This window comes from Parasteatoda tepidariorum, chromosome 8 (genome assembly GCF_043381705.1).
Source record: "Parasteatoda tepidariorum isolate YZ-2023 chromosome 8, CAS_Ptep_4.0, whole genome shotgun sequence".
Classification (NCBI taxonomy): Eukaryota; Metazoa; Arthropoda; class Arachnida; order Araneae; family Theridiidae; genus Parasteatoda; species Parasteatoda tepidariorum.
In genome coordinates, this window is record NC_092211.1 from 6,712,128 (window position 1) to 6,734,473 (window position 22,346).

The 22,346-nt window shown below is 33.7% G+C and overlaps 1 protein-coding gene across 3 annotated transcripts in view; it reads right to left on the reverse strand.

The window, feature by feature from the left end:
• LOC107450836 (calmodulin) overlaps positions 1–22,346 on the reverse strand; it is an 86,655-nt gene that overhangs the window by 17,149 nt on the left and 47,160 nt on the right. For 2 of the 3 annotated variants that reach the window (XM_043048297.2, XM_043048296.2), the window contains exons 2-3: positions 20,711–20,744; positions 169–312 (exon numbers count right to left, since the gene is read on the reverse strand). In XM_043048297.2, coding sequence (XP_042904231.1) covers positions 169–312; positions 20,711–20,744 — 178 coding nt within the window. Of the gene's footprint in view, positions 1–168; positions 313–20,710; positions 20,761–22,346 lie in introns of all 3 variants that reach the window. The other variant, XM_043048295.2, reaches the window with a different exon arrangement.

A 22,346-nucleotide genomic window follows, 5' to 3' on the forward strand; every position in this document is an offset into this window, starting at 1 on the left:
TGTCGAAGCGAAATTGAAAATTTAACTCTACTGAAATTTAAAAACATAGTCGTAGCATTAACATTGCACAGGATCCAGGACGTTAGTAAGATGAAGTAGTGAACCTGTCTCGAAAACATGTGTATTTATTTTTAGAAATGACACGGATAATTAAAACAATGTACTAACCATCTTGATCGACGAGCCTTATCATGTTGACCAGCTCTGATTCTGTTGGCCTCTGTCCCAAGGACCGCATCACGACTCCCAATTCGGCAGCCTCTATGGATCCGTCTCCGTTGTGGTCAAAAAGACCGAAAGCTTCTTTGAATTCTGTTAAAACAAAACAATAACAATGAGTAAGGGACTGCATGCTCCCAAAGAACCTGAATTTGTGAGTTTGTTTCGCGGGATAATACGGGGTCATTCAAAACGGCTCTAACTATTTAATGAAAAATAATTTGCACAGAATGTCGATGGAACTTTCGTAGTATCCATGCGTCACAGATTTTCTATGTTACTTCTCTTGATAACACAGACAACATGCAGGCGGTAGTACATTTCATTCTAAAGCATCTGCGCCGACGCAAGCTCGGTTTTTGAGTTCTGCAAATGTTTTGGAAGCACTTACACTTTGGCATAGTATGTCAGCACATACCCTGTATTTCACATAAATCCATGGATATAGAAATCGCAGGGTGTCAAGTTCGAAGATCTCGGCTACCAAGAACAGAAGCTATCTGTCTGCACGGCCGTTTTCATGAATGAACTTTCGCGCATGAGCAGGAAATGTAGAAGATCCATCTACATTTCTGTGTTAATCTTATGGATAAATTATTTTTCATTCAATAGTTATAATTGTTTGTAATCGCTTTATTTATTTTGAATGACCCTGTATTTTCCACCCATCAGATTCCAATTCACCGCCGACGGTGATCGTAAGTGCTAGTGAACCGGAAGCACTGAAAATGACCCTTCCTCAGCTGCAAACACACATCTTGCATAGTAAAGATTTACAAGAATAATGGTGTAATGCAATCACAATTTTCTCATTTTTTCCCGAAATTTTAATTTTTTATACTTTTTAAAAAAATGAGGTAATGTATAGTGGACCGTGTAAAGCTAAGCACACCCACCTCAAAGTTTGGTGGTTCCAACAAATATTATTTAGGGTTTATGTTGGTTTCATTGCGATTCATGATGGTTCAACAACATTTGATGGTCACCATCAACCAACATTTTCATTTACGAAACTTCCATTATTCCATGACGAAAAATGCTACTTTAATACTATGGTGGGTGAACCATCGAGCGAAGTTTGATTCTCATAGACCAACAATCCGCGATGGTTCATGATGGTTCCAATTATGCATTGTCAGGATGGCTTAATGGGAAAAACAAACCAAATAGCTTGGATGGAATATACCATCAAAATAAATTGAATTTTTAAGTTGGCCAATCATAGATCAGTTTGAATTCCTACATTGGGATGATGGTGGTTCATGATGGTTCCAACATGAACAAACCATCAAAACAAGATAATATTCTTATGTTGGACCATCATGAATCCGTCTGAATTCCTACATTAGAGTAATGCCTACTTATGTTAGTTACCATCAAAAATATAATGGTTCATAATGGAATTATTTATGGTTACCCTTACTATAATGTTGGTCCTTCATTGGAAAACTATCATAAATATTGACTAGGACAGATGGCCCTAGGGCAGGGATGGCGAACCAATGGCACGGGTGCCATTTATGGCACGAGACACAATATTTTGGGCACGCCACCGGTCACAATTGTTATTACACTATGCAGCATATGTAACAATTAAATTAAAATTCACAAAAAACAAACAAAATAATAAACAATTAATAACCATAAAAAACTAGCAAAAAAAAAATAACAGTCCTGCTTAAACTAACGTCTTACAGCCTAATATAAGTTATTTGTCATCGAATCTGCAACAACAGAAGTTACACTGATGTTACTTTAAGTTGTTTTAAGACATGGCAAAATGTATTTTTTTTTCAATGTAAATAAAGAGTTTTGAGTTGATAGTGTTTAGTATTACTATTTTCCCAATATTCACGAAGTCAAAATTATTTGAAGGCACGTCTATGACCTCATTAAACAATTTTTTAGAAAAAATGGCACGTTAGTGTATAAAGGTTCGCCACCCCTGCCCTAGGGGTTAAAATTCGTCGTAAGATTCCGGATTACTACTTTCGAGTGATTTTTACCCCCTAAGCTTGGAAATTGCACCATCCAATATTAATATAATAATAGTGTTTACAATATCAATTTAAATTTCAGCGAAACAAACAACAAATGAAATCGGAAGATTCCGCAAGCTTGCTATAATCCTACTTAAAAAGTAACAAACGGTACTATTTTACACAAATATAGTCAAAAAAGGGCTCGAAACATGGCTAATCTTACACGCTGGGATATTAATTTTTGTTAAATTAGTTTTATGACCTGTTAGAATTTATAAATCACAGAAAACTCTTATGAATGGTAAAATATTACGCAAATTTGAAATAAAATCACAATAATAAAACGTCCTAGAATACTAAGCCTGGTCACGCATCGCCTCGTCATTATAACATAAGCGGAAGGATACACCGGAAGTTTTCTAAATTTATTCCGGTTTTAGAAAGATTGCTATTCAGTCAACCATCCATTGGTATAATACAATCATCATGATCCTTTCTCATTTTATACCGGATTTTAAATTTTTTTATAATTTTAAAAGATTGAAGTAATAATACAATTCAAAACTTGAGTAATGAATCTTTTAGAGTACCCTCTCTATTTTAGTCGATGGTAGAAACAGCATGACTCGAAGGCGAAACCTTGACTTGAGGGCGAACTTTATTGCTATCTAGACAAGTGAGGCATTACCCAACTCAAAATTTGTAATGATTTTCTATTAATGGACCAACATAATCTTGATGGCAACCATCAATAATTCCATCATGAACCATTATATTTTTTGATGGTAACCAACACAGCCAAGTCAAAATTCTCCATGGTCCCATCAAATTGTTTTGATGGTTCATGGATAACCATCAATGGATAGCCATCAAAAATTTTGAATTGGGTTGGACTCAATCTTAATGGCTCTAAAGGGCGACCTCAAATATGATAATTATTCAGTTCCGACGATATTTTAAGTCACGAAATCAGAAACGAAAACTTACTTTCTCTGAATAAACCTACCTTTTTTTTTGGACGGATTTCTGTCCCCAAAATAAAGGGGGTAGCCGCAATCTGGGAAATAAGGTCCCCATAGTTTGATCAGTAGAACGATCCGAAGTTTGGACCCCTTAATGTTAATTTTACTTTTTGCGGAACTCGAAAGCTTTTTAAGAGAATCGAAAAATTTTTGCACGCAGTTATAAAATTCGTTTATTGAAAGATAATTCCGCGCTAAAAATAACTTTTAGTAAATATTTATAATTGTGTAATATTAAACTTAAGAATGAGCGATTTTTTTTTGCATCTTTTGAAAGAATGTAATTTTATGGGGGGAAATATAAATTTTGCACTAAATCAGTGGAATACTTCCTATGAAATCGAATTTTTAGTAACTGACTTTTTTGAAATTCTATTTTTCAGGAACTATTCGCTAAAATTTCCTATTTTTCAGTATAAAATTACATTTAGACGATGTAAAAAAAATTATACCATACAAATTAACATTTCTTTGACTATTAATAAAAATAATAAATTCCTACTAAAATTAATTTTTTTCATGGAATTATATTAAGATAAACGGATTTTATAATTGAGTGCAAAAATTTTACAATTCTCATAAAAGTTCAGTGAAATGCTAAAAAAGTAAAATTAACCTTAAGGGGTCCAAACCGCTCTCCTAAGCAAACTTTAGGGACCCTATTTCCCAGATGGCGGCTACCTCCTAAATTTGGGGACAGAAATCCGAATCCGTCAAAAAAAAGGTATGTCTATTCAGAGAAAGTACGTCATTAATTTAGATTTCGTAATATAAATTATCATCTGCGGTAATTAATTAGCATATTTGAACTCACCCTCTTGAACCAATAAGATCTAGTAATAAAAGATCCGATCGTTAGACCAAAAGTTATTCAGGGTGGTCTGTTTTTTTCTTTTGGCTCACTGTACATGAAAGGATTACAACTTTTAAACTATAAGTCATATAGTGTTGAATTTTGTCTAATTGATTCACACCCTTAAAAAGTATCCCGAACATAATACTTCATTTGTCTAGATAGCAATATAATTGCATTTATGGTGTAATTTATAGTGTATATATATATATAGTGTGTATATAGGGTAAATGCAAGGCATCCCAAGTCAGAATTTTTGATGGTCCCATCAAAAAAAAATTGTTGGCTTATGTTGGTTTCAGTGAGATTCATGATGGTCTAACATCATTTGATGGTCACCATCATCCAACATTTCCTGATATTTGATATGCCAACTAAATTCCATGATGGAAAATGCTACTTTAATACTATGATGGTTAACGGTCAGGGGAAGTTTGATTCTCATAGCCCATGATGGTTATACCTATGGGTTTCTACGATGGTTTCAAGGTAATTTTTGTTGGTTCTCAAGAATATACCATCAAAACAATTCTTTTTTGGACCATCATAAATCTATCCAAATTTCCTACATTGGGGTGATGGCTACTTATTGTATGTGAGTGTGTATATATATCTTCATTGGAAAACTANTAAATATATAATTATCAGGTGATACTATACAACTTTATTGTTAGATGACTGACCCCGGTTTGCACTTGTTTATGATAGTGTATGAATTGATTAACATTCTTATGCAATACGTTAAAAATAAATATAAATAGGAAGTATTTTAAAAATCCCCTGAAGGAAAACCCATTACCTGAGTTCGATTTGATTCTATACTGGTTCGTTTGATAACAAATGAATAAAATAGCATATGGACTGTATATAAAATTGCATTATCATTGGTGCTACGAGCACGCTATTGCTATAAGATCAACAACCAAATTTCAACTGTTTGGGGTTACAAGAGACGGTGGCGAGGATGCCAAGACAAGGACGCCAAGTTGGCGCTATATTTCTGAGACATTGAACAACATGTATGTTTAAATATAAAAGTATTGTATATAAACAATGGCAAATCATGTCATTATTAAAACACTACAGCGCTTCTAATCATTTGGTCTAATTATAATAATATACTAATATAATGCTTGACAATGGGTTAACATTGTAATGCAATACGTTAAAAATAAATACAGATAGGAAGTGTATATAAAAAAATCTCCCGAATAAAAACCATTTACATGTATGTTTAAATATAAAAGTATTGCATGCAAACGTGTCATTATTGAAAAACTACAGTGCGTCTAATAGTTTATAACCTCATACTAACTAATGTAATACCTGATATAATAAGTATTCTATATTTACATAATATATCGTCTAATGTATCCAAACGTCGCTTTTATATTATATATAGTCTCATTTAACCCATTGATAGACTAACGTAAACAAGTGCAAACAGTCACGTAAAAACAATAAAGCTGTATAGAGTATCAACTGATAATTAAGATTTTTCATAGATTCTTATAGTGCGTCTAATAATTTGGATGGATATTAAATGTTTGCTACACTCAAATAATCGTATATTTTTCTGCTCAATTTGATAAGAACTCTTGCAAATAAATCATATAAAAAAATGGTGCCTGAGGCGCGGTTGGGATTGATTTTTCGTTAACTGTCGTATGATCATTAGCAAAGTTAATGAAAAGCATCAGCTAATGGAAAGAATCGTCGCTTTGACGCCGTTTGCGCCTCGCAACTTTATGTCGATACGCTAAATTGATTCGGAAACAGATTAAATGGTACTTTTCCTCATTGAAGATTTGAAAGTTTAATATCTAAAAAAAAAAAAGAACACATTTTGCTATGAAAAAAAAATGGCTACCAAATATTTATTCTACCATGAGACACTCGCGGCAAAGCTATAGTTCGTTTACCAGGAGTTCTCTTTCATCACGTGGTATGCGACGATACTATTTCGCTATTTTGGGGGGAAAGATGTGAACAATCTTGAACAAGGTTGCTATTTGACGATCTTAAGAGATTTCACAATCTTCACGTGAATTTTTTTTTTACATTATATATTTCATAAATTTGATGATGTTTCTTACTTTTGAGTGAATACAGTACCTGCTGGCCAAATTATTAGACGCAGTATAAGATTCTATGTAAAATTATAATTATCAGGTGATACTCTATACAGCTGTAATGTTTTTACTCGGCTGTTTGCACTTGATTACGTTCGTGTATCAATGGGTTAACATTGTCATGGATTCGTTAAAAATAAATACAAATAGGAAGTCTATAAAAAATCTCCCGAATAAAAACCCATTAACGTGTATGTTTGAATATAAAAGTATTGCCTATAAACTCGTGCAAATCATGCAATTGGGTATACTATAGCCTACGTCACAGATCGTGTTATTCCTACTAAATTTAACTAGTAAACAGCATTTTCTGCGAACCTGATTTCTAGCAACAAGTAAAACCATCAAACGAAGTGTCTTGTTATAAGTCGCTACTCGCTAGGTTGGAATTGTATTAGTCTAGTTCCTTTGGAAATAATTTATATTGTTGTTTTACCTAAGTTTATGAATTTAGTAAGCATACTTAAAACTCAGTTTATTAATTAAACTAAAAGGTAAATGTTATTCCTAGTAAGTTAAAGTAGTTGTGCTTTTCTCATATTATACCCAATTATTAAAAAATTACAGTGCGTCTCATCATTTGATCTAATTATTATAATATACTAATAAAATGCCTGATATAATAAATATTTTATATTTATATAATATATCGTCTCCCAAAGTGTGGTACGCGTAACCCTCAAGGGTACGGGAATAGTTTAGAGGGGGTACGCGTTCTTAATGCGAAATATCTTGCAACAAACGAAAATTTCAAAAAATTTTATTTAAAAACAAAGCTAGCCATGAAAGTTTACTATTACGTATTTTTCTATTGGCTATTTTTTGAAGAGTTAACAATTAATAATGAGTGTAGTCAACAGCCAGTTGTGACTTTTAACTTTTGTGCTATTTCTTTTATAGTAAAAAATACTTCCCTTTTTTTATGAGTGGTACACAGCGTTACGACAAATTTAGAAAGGGTAAACAAAAGTCATAAGTTTCGGATACACTGGTCTAATTTTTCCAGTCATCAAATTTATATTATATCTTCTAATTTAACCAATTGAATTTAACCAATCATCGTCTATTAATTTGGCCAGGGGCTGTAGTTAGCTCTTTTTGAGACATTTTGCTGCAATATATTTAATTAGCTAGCGTGACGAGAAATAAAATTAGAAGATAACAATAAAGCGAAGTATGTGAATGAAAAGGAATTCACTGTCTGTGGAGCTTTGCACTGAAGAAGGAAGGGAGAAAACAAATTCTTGAGGGCGCGTCTTCAATACGCTTGCGCCTGAACCTCTAGAAAACAAAGCACAGGTATTAAACCTTGTCACTTTGGTGAGGGGAATGTTCGCTGTAGTTGTCTCCATTTCTCTACTTACTACCATGCTAAATGAACTCTGCGTCCAAAGAGGTGGAGCCAAGTGCCATCTCCTGGTGAACAAACTATAGTATTACCACATTAATTTATAAAGGTTTGCCAAATACAGTTACTGTAATGATTTTGGGATAGAGTGAGCGATTTAAGTTCTCTGCTTTTCAACTAATGTTGTTTCATACTCTTACAACGAACAACTGATAAATCGACAGTTCAATCAAACCCAAATTATGTTTAATTTTTGCTCTAAAATTTCATAAAACTCATAAAGGTATCATAATAAATAGATTGTGATGAACAAAGGAGGCCTTCGAACGAAGCAACCCTAAGAGTGACTCTGGTTATAAGTTAAAATTTTTTTATTTTAATTATAACCGTTGTTGAACAGTCTACCCAATTTTTTAAGTTCACGACTACTAAAATTCAACTCCGTAGCCTTATCATTTTGAACCCAATTCAGAAGACAAGGGAACTCTTGGATCAAGCATTGTCTGATATTGGCCTTCGGGGGAATTTTTTGATGGAACTAACCCGCATTTGTGCAACAACGAAAACCTCCCACGGTTAGCCTAACTTCCAGAGAACTCTTACCCATGACCCCTCTACCACTGAGGATATTTCACGTCAGCACTGTGGTCGGTGCAAGCCGAATGCGGAATTCGTATCGAATTGCCACCGCCGGGATCGAACCCCGGTTTACCTCATCGAAAGGCCAACTCTCTATCCCCTGAGTCATTACGGCTCAAATTTTAAATTTACTTGTTATTATGAAACACGAACGATAATAGTACTATAGTGCGTCTAAGTTAAGAACTCCTTCCGTCACGAAGTCTGAGGCCGTCTGGTGTTATGGAAACAAGAATGGCGCATTTTAGGGAGGTTAGCTTCACTCTAGGAAAGAGATCTTTACTTTATCTCGCCAAAACCACTCCACTGAACTTTATCTAATCAAAACCACTCCAAAACAATGACCCCGCACCCCTACTTGAAATAGTTATGCCTCGTTACCATGGTCACCGCCACAGGTTCAGACGAATGTCTGGGGAATTTCTTATTTTAGACGAACTATAACGATAGTCTACTCTGACGTCATCGTGTTAAAATTTTCCCTTAACTCAGTGTTTCCCAAAGTGTGGTACGCGTACCCCCAGGGGTACGGGAACAGTTTAGCGGGAGTACGCGTTCTTATGCGAAATATCTTGCAACTAACGAAAATTTCAAAAATTTTTATTTAAAAACAAAGCTAGCCATGAAAATTTATGATGACGTATTTTTCTATTGGCTATTTTTTGTAGAGTTAACAGTTAATAATGAGTAGTGTCAACAGCCAGTTGTGATTTTTAAATCTAGCGTAATTTTTTTAAAGTAAAGGATATATAAATTTTTGTATTAGTGGTATACAGCATTGCGAATAATTTAGAAAGGGTACACAAAAGTCATAAGTTTGGGAAAAACTGCCTTAACCCAAGGGTGTGCTAGAACAGTTGATTTGAATAGAATTGAATGACACTCTACGGATTATAATTTAGTCTCTCTGTTCTATTTTTCTTTATTTCTGCACTATTACACTTGTCGTATGAATGATCGATAATTCTATACTTTTAAAGATGAATATTATGTGTTCTAACAATCAGTGGCGTACGCAAGGGAGGGGTTTAAGGGTTTAAACACCCCCCTTGAGCTCAGACAAAATGAAAAAAAATAAAAATTTTAGTAGAAATTATGCGAGCTATTATTTTTTAAGACAATGTATTTTTATCTGCCTTATGCTTACTTTTTTTTTCTCACGGTATTTCTCAGAATACTGAAAAAACATTTACTATAATAGGGTTGTACTTTTGAAACCAAATTCACGTGATACTGTTACGGACTGGTTCCTTTCTGTCCTGCCAGTATAGTTTTCGAGACTGGCTGTCATTCGCGAGATCTTTACGCGATGATTCTGGAATCCTAGACGTTCTGTCGTCTTTGAGACAATTCGAGAATTTTGGAGATGTGGTGAAAAATTATATAAAAGGGGGAACGGAGTACAGTGGATGATGTAATATCAAATGATTAGGGGCCCCCTTAAAATGGATTTTTTTGAAAATAAATTTTAAAAAATTAAGAAAAACAATGATTTTTTTTAAAAAAATCAATTTTAAATATATATTAAAATTTTTTCAAAATGTTATGATTAAAATTTAGTTCTAATTTAACAAAATAAAGTAAAATTCAATTTATTATTATTTATTTTAATTTTAAACATGCTTTCTGAAATGAAANNTTCGGTTAATAATTTTTATTTGTTTAAACAAAATTACTTTGTTACAATATAATATTCTAATACCCAAAAAAGTACTTACGTAGCGTGAAAATATCTTTTGTGATGTAACTCTCTCAAAAGTACATAAAAATGGTTGCCAGCAGGGGTGTACATGTAGATTTATTAAATACACCTTGTGCGCCACCTAGGAACCAAATCTAGAAGCCGACACTTGAATTTTTTGCTGTGTTACAAGCGTACCCTGTTACAATTGACCCCACTCTCCCCTACTTCTCTGTGATTAAAAAAAAAGAATAAAAAAGGCTGTAATCTTTAAAAGTGGATGCTATTTTTTTTTTTAAATTTTAGCGCTAAAATTTCATAAAACGATTAATTTGCATCATATTTTAGAATAAATTAAATTCAGAAATTTCCTGTGTAAATGTAATCCAATGTTCTAATTTTGTCGGCTGTTCTTCATCATCGCTCAGATTGAATGACCAGACATTCAAATTTTCTGGACACTAAATCTCTCTCACGTCAGATATTGCATTCAATGGGTTCTTTTTTTTTAATCCATTGTTTGTCGGCAACATTGTTTGTCGGTTTATTTCTCCATTCTCAGATGTATTTGACGTCATTTATTATTGTTTCTAAGAAACGAGAAAGAAAAAACAACAGCATAAAAACTTCTTTTTATTTTATTTTAGTGTAGGCTATAGAAAATGAATGAAGATGATAAATTTAAGATTGAATATGTTTTTTTTTAATGGGAAAAAGGAAAGAAAATATAAAGATAAAAGAGTGCAACTACTGGTTACAGTCCATTGGTCAAAGGCCAATTCAAGTGATGGTTCTCCATCAATAGATTGATTTTCATTTCATTCGTTTCTTTTCTTTTTTCAGTAGTCATACAGTCCGTGGCTAAATTATTTGACGAAATTATTTGACGAACTAAATTATTTGAAATTATTTCCCATAAGATTCTATGTAAAATCTTAATTATTAGTAGAGCCCGGATTTTGATGACCTAAAAAATCTCAATGAATGCCCTTAAAAAGTGCAAAAAATGCCCTTATGAACTGCAAAGAATGCCCTTAAAAGTGCAAAAAATGCCCTTAAAATGCGAAAATTGCGCTAAAAATGCCTTATGTCATGACTTAAATAGAAGTAAAAATATTGAACTAAAACAATGTTTTACGCTTTAAAATTATTATGAGTCGTTTCAAAAAATATAAAGCAATGCAATACTTGTTCTACGTTCATTAATGTTTGACAAATATGTTTTATATCCAGAAATAACAAAAAAAAAAGGAAAATATATTGACTCCAAAAGATTTTCATTTTGTATAGAAACTGAAATGAATATAACAACTTCCATCTCATAATATTACTAAATATCAGACTTACAGTGGATTATAAATTTTTTTTTTTTTTAATATTTTGAAATGTAAGCGAGCGTCTCTTGTCTGAAAGCAAACTTTTATACCAGGAGAAGCTTCTTTCAACGTCTACTGATGTTATTGGTGCGTACTTGAAAAGGACGGTCACACTTACTGACAATTCTTCTTCAATTTGAAAAGATGTTGCTTCACCTGTTAATATCCTAGAAATTTTCTTCATTGTTTGGAAGCCAGTGTAATAATAAAAAATTATAAAAATTAGAAAAATTTAACAAAAATTTAAAAAATGCTTTAAAATGCAAATGCGCCCCAAAATTTTAAAGAAAATGCCCTATAAATCTCAAAAAATGCTCTAATGTCATCAAAATCCGGGCCTTAATTATCAGTATATACTATACAGCTTTAGTGTTTTTACGTGACTGTTTGCACTTGTTTACGTTAGTCTATCAATTGGTTAACATTGTAATGCAATACGTTAAAAATAAATACAAATAGGAAGTATATAAAAACTCTCCCGTATTAAAACCCATTACACGTATGTTTAAATATAAAAGTATTGCCTATAAACTCGTGCAAAACATGTCATTATTAAAACACTACAGCGCGTCTAATAATTTTATCTAATTATTATAATATACTCATATATTACCTGATATAATAAATATTCTATATTTATATAATATATCCTCTAATTCATCCAATTGTATTTATATTAAAATAGTAATTATGACAATAACCAGCAGGGCCCTCGGGCCCTTCTGGGCAAACAGTGTTTTGGTCCCCTCTAACATATCATACTGTTGAAAATCGAACTAAAACACTTCACATTCATAAAATAAAGCATTTTAAAAATTTACATTAATTATAACACATTTTTATTGCCCACAAAAACTCAATGCACAAAAAATAAAGCATTTTTAAACGTGTGGTTCTACATTAAAATGCGAACTTTTAATTTGGAGCCCCTATATGAAGAATTGTTTTTTTTTTCATTGAGATGCCAACCAGTAGCTAGCTAATCTTCAAATACTAAAACGATTTTCAAAACCAAGAAGCTCATTAAAATAATTAGATACATAAGGGTATAACAAAAGGTATGAATTATCGCGTCAAACTTCACTCCATAACAAAAAAATCGACGCACCAAGAACGCACTAAGACGCGCAAAATCGACGCTCGATCAGGCTGGAATGATGCCGACTGGGGAGGTACAGTCTTTAGCGACAAATCCCGCTTCCAACTGTGCCCTGACGATCATCGAAGACGTGTTTGGAGACGCACAGGGCAGAGGGGGTATCCTGCCTTCACTATTGCACGCCACACCGGCCCTCAACAAGGCATTATGGTCTGGGGTGCCATTTCCTTTGACAGCCGGACCCCTTTGGTCGTCATTAGAGGTACACTTACTGCACAGCGGTACGTCGACGACATCCTAAGACCTGTTTTGCTACCGTTCCTTTTGCAGCGCCCTGGGCTGGTTTTTCAGCAGGACAATGCCAGACCACATACGGCACGTGTTGCTATGAACTGTCTGCAAGCTTGTCAAACTCTTCCTTGGCCTGCCAGATCACCAGATCTCTCTCCCATCGAGCATGTCTGGGATATGATGGGAAGGCGATTGCATCTGGCACGGAATGTTGATGACCTCGTTCGACAATTGGATCGAATTTGGCAGGAAATACCGCAAGAGACCATCCGGGAGCTTTATCGGTCTATGCCACGCCGTGTGGCAGCTTGTATCCCGGCTAGAGGCGGATCAACACCTTATTGAACTTGTTACTGTAACTATGCAATAAATTATTTAATTGTTCTGAAATTTTAATCATTTACTATTCTGCACATTGTCTTCCTATCCACCAATTTTCGTTTCAATCGGACAACTCCTTCTTGGTGCGTCGATTTTTTTTGTTATAGAGTGTATTTAAAAGTCAGTTATTAAAACATCTTTCCATGCACAACAGACATAACCAGTTGCTGACCCATGCGTCATTCACTTTTATTACTTTATTTAACTGATTATAAATACTAAACGGAGTGAGTGGTAGTCAATCATTTTTAGAGACAGTATGACTTAAGAGAGTTGAGTATCTTGAAAACTTCATTTTAACGTAGAAAGATTGATTTCGGTTGTAAGATAAACTATACATGATAATCTATCACTATTTATAGAAAAAAAATTCACAATTTTTACACGAGAATATATATTTGTTTTAAAAATTATGTGATGCAATGCTGTTTATTCTTTTTAAGTACAATTTATAAAAAGTAAGAATCTCAAGCGCCCCCTGATTGCGTCAGGGGGCTACTGCGAGGGTGTTCCATGCGTAAAGACGGTGTAGTCATTATATGAATCAGCTCATCATAAGAAAATCATTTTGATGAATTAAATGTAAAAAAAATTAAAACCAGGTGAACACAGTCTGGAAAGAAGTTTTTTTTTATTGTGCTGGTCTGTTTTTATGAATGCTGCTCTTACGTTAGATGAAATCTTTATGTGTGGTGATGGTGCTGATGGATGAAGTTTGATCTAGTCGAAAATTGTGCGAAGATGAAAAACCTAGAACAACACCCCCAAAGGAGGGTTATCTAGTGTGTGTGTTTCTAGTGTTTCCCAAAGGATAAAAGTAAGAGTAAGACATTGCTTTTCATTGAATAAAGCTGTAAGCTAGATCTCATATCAGGCAATGTTTGTTATTGATTTACTGTAACGTAAGTGGTTGTTGATAAATATATATTGCATTTGATCCTACCAATTAAGAGGGAAACTGAAAGAGAAACACTAAAGTTGTATTACATAATAAACTGGAGAACCTTGGCTAAGGGAAGAATGTCTTGGCATAGGCTTGTTGAGAAAGCCAAGGCCCATCCTGGGCTGTCGTGCCAATGAGAAGAGAAGAAGAAGGTTGTGTTACAATATATTTGGTGCTAATCAAAAAAGATCATTTACCACCATCGTCTGTTTGAAGTAGTTCTTAAAATGAAATAGAGATGGCAGCAAAAAGTCACGTGATTAGCAAACGTTTATTTTTATGTAGTTAATTCCCCGTGTAGTTATGTCTCAAAAAAATTGTGTTATGAAGTCCCGCTTGGTAATTCCAAAGTCTCCCCAAGAAGGAACCCTTTCACAATACTTGAATTAATATGAAACTGAGATAAAGTTTAAAAAGAAAAACTGCATAAAAACGTTAAAGTAGTTGCATAAAAAAGAAGCGAAAACAACATCTTATGTTTCACTGGTAGAATTTGTAATTGCACAGTCTTACTATGCAATCACATCGTGGCTATCAAATTGTCGTAATTGACAATTCGATAGCCACGAAAATAATTCAAAAATGGCATCGGCTTTAGAACAGGGGCGTCTGGATGAGAGGTCAAGGGAGATGGTTCTGACCCCCTAAACGTTTTCACTATTCGACAAAATGGGTCATTTTTACGAAAAATCGTTTTCTCATATTTTGTTTAGAAAACACAAATGAAATTATGAACATACTTTGTTTAAATTTCTAATTTATTTGGAGTCATTCAATTGTAAATCTCTGAGAGCAGTTAGGCATTGCCTTTAATCTAATTAAATATCGAGACATAAATATTAGCGGGCGATCATACAAAATCTGCCTATTATTGAAACAGAGGGAATAGAATTAGGATCAATATGAAGGCATTGACACAAGTTACTGGACAATTTCGTGCGGATGATTTTGAAATCATGCCAAATCCCTCCCCTCCCTCCCCCTCACATAAAAAGTTTTGTTGTTAAACGCGGATGCACTATAAGGCCGGATTTGAGACGCTCGTCTTGAATGGTGAGAAACGGAAAGTTATACAAAACAGATAAATACAGAGAATTAAATGATCACACAGAATTTGTTTAAAATTCATGAAATAACTTGAGTTTTAAAACAGATTATATAATTGAATGTAGTATTTATTTACTTCAAAGTTTTAAACATCTCTTTAAAAATTACTTTCAAATTGTGTAGGAAATTCATAAGTTTATTAAACTCAAATAACTACTTTTAATAAAATATAAAAAAATTTATCTATTCAAATAGTTGTTTGTGTGTTTTAGAAATAATTTCAAATTTTGTCTAAAATCATTAAATATATCACTCACTCTTCTGAGTTCATTGTATATATCGTTTTAAAAAATAAATAAATTTTTTGACTATAATTAATATTGAAAGAAATTTTAAAATTGCGTTTTTATTTTGTTCTTCCGTTAAGAGTTGCAGTACACATAAACGCACGCACACGCCCAACCAAAACACACACACACATAGATATAAATGAAAAGGGCTAACCATAAAGAGTTTCAGCACTCAAGATGGCTGACAATAAGAGTTGTTCAAAAGTAATGGAAAAAGATTAACGAAATTAAATTTAAAAGGTTAACGAATTATTTTAGTTTGTTCTTCGTGAAGAGTTGCAATAAACAAAAAAATGCATGACATAGGTAATAAAATGATTTCTGCCTTTCAAAAATCTCGGATAAAATACATATATGAATTCCAAAATATTCGATTTCTTATACTTTTGTATCATTAGGTGGCAGTTCCTCTTTTTTTACTTGGAGCTCTTCAATCTTATCCTCGAACCCAGAAGGAAAAGAGAGAACATCATTTTATTTCTTATCTGATTTCTCTCCCATAATGGAACACTTTGTTCATTTTCGATGAGAGAGAGAGTTGCTAGTCATTAACTGAATGAAAGGACCTTTTCACACAATGGGTGTCTAATGAAGAAAATCACCAACATTCGAAGTATGAATACTTTGATTCAAAATACTGAAATGTATAATATGTTCCGAACGTAACTTTGCAGGATTGCCAAAATGAACAAAAAAAAGTTGCTTTTAGTTGTCTAAAGTGTGAAAATACCTCCTAAAAACTATTCGTTGCCTAAATAAGAACAAGAATTTTTCAATAATATGAGTAAAATTTTTTTAAATGACTTAATTGCCATATTATACCATGGATCCATTTAGTCAAGTGGGTTGCAAATCTGATCATTTTTATATAAAAGTTAGTGTCTTAGCACTCAATTTTTACATTTAAAAAAACAAACAGTATATTTGTAGAAAATGAAATACCTTTAATGACTAGAATACAAACAAAAAAAATACTTAATCATTCAAAAAATCATACTTTTTCAAAAAATTTTTCCCTTTTATCAATAATTCCCTTTATATATATATTATAAACACAAAATTTAAAGAAAAAACTATAAGAAATTGTCAGAAATGTGTCCTGTTTCCTATAAAAACTAGTTTAACTCCCACATTTCTAATTAAATGGTACAAAAGTAAAAACCATTTTTTTAAGAGTTCGTGAACTTTTAACAAACAGAAAAATATTTTTTCTGTCCTCCCTTAAAAATATTTTTACTCATTGCATATTTTATTTATTTTATAACCGTCATTGAACAAATAACCCAATTTAGGGTTTCCGACTTATAATTTTCAACTCCGTAGCCTTATCATTTTGAACCCAATCCAGAAGACGATGGAACTCCTGAATCAAGTATTGGGAGAAACTTTCCCTTCGTGGAGGACTTTTTGATGGAACTAACACGCACTTACATTACATGGAAAGGTAAATGACGAAAACCTCCCACGGATAGCCTGACGGCAAGGGGACTCTCACCCACAATCCGTCAACCACTGAGGATATTTTGCGTCAGCACAGTGGTCGGTTCGAGCCGGGTGTGGAATTCGTATCGACCAGTCATCGCAGGGATTTGTACCCGGTTCACCTCATTGAAAGCAAAAGTTTTATCCCCTGAGCCATCAGGGCTCTACTCCTCTCATATTAATTGATACAATAACAGAAGAAATTAAAATTAAATCATAGATTCCATTTCCCATTTTGTAATGCCTTCGCCTTCAATAAACTGTTTATACTTCCTTAATCCTTTTTAAATGGTACACCAGCTCAAAAGTCTTTAACGGCTATGACAGGAGGGCGGTGCCATTTTGATACTGGTCAGACGACATGGACAGCGGCTGAGCTGGTAACCCACCTTCTAAACTTCCATACAACAACCAGCGAGAGGACAGTAGTCGGCTGACTCACGATGCGCACAACTGCGCAACACGAGTTCTTCTTACGACAAACCTTGAATCATGGTGGCTCGAGCGTTCGCCTCCCAATCAAGTAAACCGGGTTTAAATCCAAAGCTATACATCGTCCGCAGCCGGCTTGTACAGACAACAGTGCCGACGTAAAATATTCTCAGTGGTAGATGGATCATAGGTTAGAGAACCCTTGCCGCTGGGCTAACCGTGGGAGGTTTTCGTGGGCTTTACTCTCCCTGAAACGCAAACGCGGGTAAGTTCCATCGAAAAATCCTCCACGAGGGCAAATTTCTCCCAATACTTGATCCAGGAGTTCTCTTGTCTTCTGGATTGGGTTAGAAATGACAAGGCTACGGAGTTGGACATTAGTAGTCGTAAACCCCAAAATTTGGGTTGGCTATTCAACGACGGTTTTAAAATAATATAAAATAAAACCATTTAAAAGAGCGTGGGCATTTTAAAATTAAATTTTAAAGAAACTTCAAAACAGACTTTAAAAATGTGCCATTCATCGCCTGAAAAAAATATTTTTTTTTTCTTCAGAGGAACTTGAGATAGTGAATACATAAGTTTCTTTTTGGGGATTCTTGTAAAAGAGATTATATAAAAGTAAAATGTGGCGAAAATGTCCTCCGCTTAAGCAAATCAGGAGGATAATACGATTTCGCAGACTTTTATGCAAAATATCCCAAATACTTTTTTATAAAAAAAAACACGCGTCTAAGCTATTCCGAAGAAAATTTAGCAAGATTAAAGAACTTAATCTTTTTGCTTAGAGATTTACTTTATGTAACATTTCACAATGTGAATTTTATACAATATTTGTTAAACAAGCAAAGATGTAAACAACGCAGTTAAGCTCTCATTCAATTATTATGTCCTTACAACAAAAGCCTAGTTTTATTCAAAAAGGAAAAATCAATCTCATTTAAATCCGATTTCCTGAATAAACAGGGGGTCGTTCAAATATCACTTCACACTATTTTTGGCGCAAAAACCAGAAAGACCCACTTAAGGACCGTCTTAATGGAATGTAGGAGGCCGGGATAGCCTGGTTGGTACTGCACTGGGCCCATGTCCAAGACGTCGTGGGTTCGATAACCGGCGGCCAAAGACTTCCCGTGTAGTAAATAATTACTGATGCACGTTAAATATGTCGGGGTCACAAATCAATACCTCTGGGGGTCAGGGACCGATCAAGACAAATTCAGGCCCACCAAATTTTCCGGGCTCCTTACAAAATATTTTGAAATTAAATTACTGAAGAGTAGTCCAAACAATGGAAAAGAATCTATTGAACTGCAGGATTCAAGAGAAACATTCTAAGAAAGTTGATTCTAAGTTGAATTGATTTTTCTGAGTTTACGTATCTATAAATTAAAGCAAAATATAAAACAACAAAATAATGTTATGTCGCAATAAAAATAGTTGGGTGACCACAAACAATTGAAATCAGTGATTTTTGCTAAAAACCGCGGATTAGCGGAATTATTTTTTTATCATCAACAAAACTTAAACCAACACAAATCTAGCCCACCTTTCATTAACTTTTTACTAAGTTTTGCGGCCCCTCAGAAATTGTGGGCCCTAGGCCCATGCCTATTGGGCCTAGTCGATAATCAGGGCCTGCAGGGAGTAGGGGTTTCCTTGTCTTCTGGATTAGGTTCAAAATTACAAGGCTACGGAATTGAACATTGGTAGTCGTAAACCCAGAATTGGATCGGCTGTTTAACGACGGTTATGAAATAAATAATAGAATATAGGGTCCCCGGAAGCAGAAATATTATGGGTCCCTATAACATGTCATATTGTTTGAAATCGAAATTAAAAAAAACATCACATTCATGAAATAAAGCATTTTTAGGATAATTTTAACAAACACATTTTCATTACCTCAAAAACTCAATGAAGGATAAAATAAAGCATTTTTAAACAATGCATAATTTTTTTAAAAAAATTGAGATTCTAATCAGATAACAAAATAGTTTTCGAAACCACGGAGGCTAATTAAAATAATTATATTAAAAAAAAACCCATAAAGGGTATAACAAATCAAGAAAAGAAAAAACTTAGCAGTTATTAAAACATTTTTCAATGCATATCAGTCATGACCTGTTTAAAAGTTGCTGTATCGTAGTGCTGTGTCGTTCTAAATTCTTTCAATTATTACTTTTAATAATTGACAGAATTTAGAATAATTGAGTGGGGAAGCTTTTTTTTTTTAGTGACATTATGAATGAACATTAAACTTGCTTCACATTAATTTCTTTCACAGGGGCGTATGCACGCGCAAATTGAACAGTAAGAACACTGATTTTGACAGAAATTGAACACTGTTTGAATATCCTGAAAACTACATTTTAAAATAGATGTCTGTTGACTTTTTAAGTTTCCTGGGGATAAACTATTCAAATGACCGGTGTTCACTTGATAATCACTATTTGTAGAAAGAAAAACAAAATGCGCGCTTTACAGAATAGAATATATTCATTTCAAAAAATATCTAAGACAATGTTGTTTATTCTAAGTTTTTTTTTTAATACAATTTGTGAAAAGTAAGATACTCATGGGACTCCCTGAGTGCTCGGTTATGCCCTTGGACCCCCCCCCCCCNGAGCTGATAAATTCTCTCTCTGCTTTTTTAATTGTAGTAAACATATTTTTGAATCAAATTTAATATTATTTAAGAATCTTTTGTTGTTTTGTTTTTCTTTTATGTTTTAAACTCTTGACTTCTGAAACCCTTCGAAGATTTTTTTTTAACAATTCTCTGCTTCCTCGAATTCAAATTTCATTCCAAATTTGAAAATTTTCACGTGTAACCTTTTTCGAAACCTGTTTTCAGTGGAGAATTCTTTTTTTAAAAAAAGAAGTGGATATTAAGTCCACTCGAATCCCAGAATCCCCAGGTTCGAATCCCAGAAATGGCAGGTTGATATGAATTCCGCATCCGACTTCCACCGACCTTAGTGCTGACGTGCAATATTCTCAGTAGTGGACGGATCGTGGGTTAGAGTTGCCTTGCCGTCAAGCTAACCTTGGGAGGTTCTTTCTACATGCAACGCAAATGCGGGTCAGTTCCATCAAAAGTCCTTCACGAAGACAAAATTTCTCCCAATACTTGATCCAGGAGTTTCCTTGTCTTCTGGATTGGATTAAAAATGACAAGACTACGAAGTTGAGCATTAGTAGCCGTAAAACAAAAAATCGGGTAGGCTGTTCAACGATGGTTATAGAGGAAAAAAAAATTGGATGGTGCGTTTTTCAAGTTTAGGCGTAAAAATCAGTAGTAACCCGAAAGTCTTATGACGAATTTTAACCCCTAGCGCCCTCTAGGCTTAGCTTTACATGGTAAACCATCCTTTTATTCTAAACGAATATAAATACAAAGCAGAAGAAGAAGAAGAAAAGATTGACTTACCGGCAATTTGTTCGTCTGAGAGTCCGTATTCTGCCTGCAAATGAAATAACCTGTATGAAACATTTAAAAAATTAAATAAATTAAACTAGTTTAAATCACGCAGTTTCAAATTCCTTTTTTGTGAACACATTTGCACAATATTTTTAAAAACTAAAGTAAACACAGTGGCGCAACAGTCCACCCTAGACAAAATGTTTGATGATTTTCCATCGGTGGCCCATCATACTCTTGATGGTAAGCATCAATAATTTCATCATGAACCATTATATTTGACTTGGGCCGTGTCTCGGAGCTGATCCAATATGAAAAGATTAAAAAGAAGGAAATTGTATGTGATAAGATTTTTAAAATATCGGACTGCGATTTAACGTTTTCACTGAGATCGAAAATATTATTCGCTAAATTGAGGATAATTCGTAATATGAAGGGCAAAATAAAAATTGACTAGCCTTATGGCATATCCAAACATTTCTAATAAAGTAAATATACAAAATAAATAGAAGGAATTATTCAGGAAATTAAAATACAGCAAATGAATTTGAAATTTCGAAGCATTTCGTGAGAATGATTTCTTACTTTAACAAAGTTCTTTTTCGACGTTATGAAAAGAAAGGCATTCGGTAAGTTTCCAAAGCATCAGTATCACTGCAGATTCATCGTGTCGCTATTCTTTGTATCTTATAAATCTACTTCATTAATTTCATGAAATTCGGTAAATAGGGTTTCGACTGTAATTCATAATTAATTGAACTGTTTTGAATTGAATTTTAATGTTCTTATTAGAAAAATGTAAACTTTTTTTAAAGTTTGATGGACAGGCTATTAAAACCTAATGAAATACACTGGTGTAAAAAAATTAAGAGAATTTGCAGGACTTGGTCGATTATCGCTAGAACTACAGAAACGATTTTAATTGATACAATACAAAACAAATGACCATTCGAAAATTGCAATACACACACGCAAGATCGTGCGTAACACTTGTTGGAGTCGGTGGAAGGTATGCAACAGCGGTTGCAGAATAAACAAACAAAATGGGCTAATAGGGGGTATGGACCCCTCTTACAGGAGTTGCAGCGTGATTTCATACTTGAAATAAGGCAGTTTATCATTTCCTGTGACAATTTCATACCTTCTGACACATACCAGTGTTACGTACCATGTGCATTACAATTGTTATATGGTTATTTGTATTGAAATGTATCCATGTATGTACATATCAAATTTCATTAAAATCAGTCCATTAGCTCTAGAGATAATCGACCCACTCTGCAAATTCTCTTAATTCCATACACCACTGAAATATGGATCACAGAAAAAAGTAAAAATTGCCAAAAATTAAATTTTTATATCTCTCACATACATCTTTGAAATTCATTATTGAATGCCCATGTTTTTTTTCCTGTGGGTTTTGTTATTCTAAATTCTACCTTNGGACGGTTTTTACCGGTATTTACCATGGTTTTTTCCACCTGCGGCAAAATCTTGCCCACCCTGGTATGTACATATCGAATTTCATTAAAATCAGTCCAGTAGTTCTAGAGATAATCGACCCACCCTGCAAATTCTCTTAATTCCATACACCACTGTATTATGGATCACAGAAAAAAGTAAAAATTGCCAAAAATTAAATTTT